At 35.0% G+C, this 2666-nt stretch overlaps 1 protein-coding gene across 4 annotated transcripts in view; it reads right to left on the bottom strand.

Moving 5' to 3' along the window:
• Positions 1–784: 784 nt before the first annotated feature.
• fam3a (FAM3 metabolism regulating signaling molecule A) overlaps positions 785–2666 on the bottom strand; it is a 21669-nt gene continuing 19787 nt past the window's right edge. For all 4 annotated transcript variants that reach the window (XM_036212705.1, XM_036212706.1, XM_036212704.1 and 1 more), the window contains exon 10: positions 785–1807. In XM_036212705.1, coding sequence (XP_036068598.1) covers positions 1709–1807 — 99 coding nt within the window. In that variant the 3' untranslated portion in view covers positions 785–1708. The remainder of the gene's footprint in view (positions 1808–2666) is intronic.

Below are 2666 nucleotides of genomic sequence, written 5' to 3'. Positions count from 1 at the left end.
AATGGTACTGAGTTTATTTGAATCCTCTTCATGAATGTATTTTATTTATAACAAACCTTCAAACTTTTTTTTGTCTCTGATTATCTGTCTTGTCATTTTAGACTCTCATAGGTTATGGAAGATGGTTGCCTTGACTGAGTCATCATATTTTTATTTATTTTTTATTATTATTATAATTCTACCATTAATATTCCACTCTACACTTGCTAAATTCTTGCTCTAAGTAAATTCTAAGTAAATTCTTTCTCAATAAGTTTGATTTGGTTATTTTATTATAATTTGACCTCTTCAGACAATCAAGACTACGTTAGACTGAATGATTAGGACTATATGTAATTTATTTAGCTTGATTTAATGCTTTTAGTGCCAGTTGTGAACTGGAATACAAACTAATGTAATTACCATGAGGCCCAAATAATATCTTTACAACAGTGCTGCGGTTACCCTGCCATGTTGTGTTGGTTTCCTTTTGGGAACAAACCAATGGTTGAGTAGGCAGTTTTACAGACAACACTTGAAGGTTGCATAACATATTTCAATTGAAGAGGGGAAAAAAGCACAATTTGTCATTTAGCCATGGAATTAGGGTATAAGAGAGCAGCAAGTTGTAGCTGTCAGTGAATAAACTGTTCATCCAGAAACAAACTACTTTCAGTCCAGCGCGTGTACCCACCTGAACATATGTTTAGAGAAGCTAATGCCCGGAGCAGAATGAACTGAGTAACCCTCGTGACGCTGATCTTTGTCGCCCTCTAGCGGCAGCCACAGTAAGTCAGAGAACACGTTTTTATTATCCTCGTGTGTTTCTACAATCTTTTATTGGCTCCCATTTGAAACATAAAATAACAAGCTACAAACATTAAAAAAAAACAACAGATAAAACCTTTTTATTCAGATTGTTTTTAAACATTAGGCTAAGTGAATACATTCATTAATCAGGAAAAAAAAAACACACACAAAAACATGAAAGTGTCATTTATACCAGAGCGATAATTAGACAATAGTCTGCAGGCTTGAAACAAGATAATAAACTGTTCAAGGCATTTTGGTGAACGCATAATTTTATGCTTTTTTTTTTTTCAATAAAATATAAAAATAAATATTTTTTTTGCGTTTTGTTTTTCAAATTCCATCCAAAAAAACTATAAGCATATCGTAAACAGCTGTTGTGAATGTTCTATAGATATTAAGAGAGCTAACTCTGGACAAAGTGTTTAGGAAATATATAATGCATTGATGAAAATATATAAAGTATTAAAATATCAAATCTATCCACAGACTCGGTGCTCAGGGATCTACAAATATCAAGAGTGGCTTAAAGATTTCCTTATGTTTATGTGGAATAAATTAAGTGTATTTCTCATTATCATACAAACATTTAGCTTTTGTCTGCTATTCAAACTTAAAACACACACACTCACACTTACACACACTCTCCACAGGTATTTTATAAGAAGCAAATCCCATTCGATTCAAGTTTCTATGATGGCTCTGGAAGTGTCGATTCACCTGCTAAGCTTCGTCTTTGGTCATTTTGTCACAATCCCCTCAATTAGATAAAAATCTTCTTTCAACTTCAGAAGTCCACCTTCATATTTGTCTTCAGGAAGGAGATCAATGTGTTATGTGGAGATCTTCCAGTAGCCAGTGTGGCAGTCCAGCAGTCAGTCAGCGAGTCTTCTTCCCCACCGATAGCTACAAAGCAGGATTAATGTTCAAGGGGCGGTCGCAGGGGAATACAGCCATCCATTTCCAGGGACTCAGGCCAGCCTTCATACTTGTTACTGTTCTTACTGTTCTTCATTCGCTAATGGAAACAAGAAAAGTAAAACAGAGCTGATGTCATAACAGACTGGAATAATGCTCACAAAGCAACATCGATACAGGAAGAAAAATTATCAAACTTTGAAATTTAATTAGTGTTAGGACAGACTCCTTTTGGATTTCTTGCAACAATTTACACATTTTCTACAAAAAAAAGACAATTTAAAAGCTTAAAGTCCCACTCTGATCATCTTTTGAACCATTTTACACAAGCTTTCCCAGTTAATTATGCTTAAAAGAAGAAAAAGTTATTTTCTAGGAAGTTCATTAGGAATTCGCCTCTAAATTGTGGGCGTGACTGTAAGCACATAGCAACCCCGCCCCCTCTTCCTGTCCCCCTGTTGCTGAGAGCTCCGTTTATACATTCTCCCTCTAGCTTACAGCCCTTCACAACCCCAACCTAACATTACTGGTGTAACAAAAAATGGCCAACAATATCGGAGCTATCCAGCCGTACAGTGTTGAGCAAGATGACAACTCAAATAAAGACGTTCATGGATCTAGTTGTTTACAAGTGGATGGAGCGGAGCAAGGAGCTCGTGGTCTGCCATAAAAATACAAACTTTTAAAACAGAACTTTTCATCTGCTCCGGATTCATAAGGATTTAAATAAAAAATACACAGAATGAAAATTTTAAGCTTGATTTTTTTTTCCATCATGAGAAAACACAAAAACAGACAGAAACTAAACTTTGTGAATCAGTATAAGATGATATGGGCTTTAAACTTTTCAATTATAAATAAATCTGACAGAAGATCACAGAGTCTCTTGAATGAGTCTAATGTTAGCAGTGGGTTAAAATAACATTTACCGTTATAGACTCAGCTATAAACTCATAAGC

This window comes from Oryzias melastigma, linkage group LG7 (genome assembly GCF_002922805.2).
Source record: "Oryzias melastigma strain HK-1 linkage group LG7, ASM292280v2, whole genome shotgun sequence".
Classification (NCBI taxonomy): Eukaryota; Metazoa; Chordata; class Actinopteri; order Beloniformes; family Adrianichthyidae; genus Oryzias; species Oryzias melastigma.
Note: the sequence above shows the minus strand (reverse complement) of the source record. Positions and strands in the feature narration are given on the sequence as shown.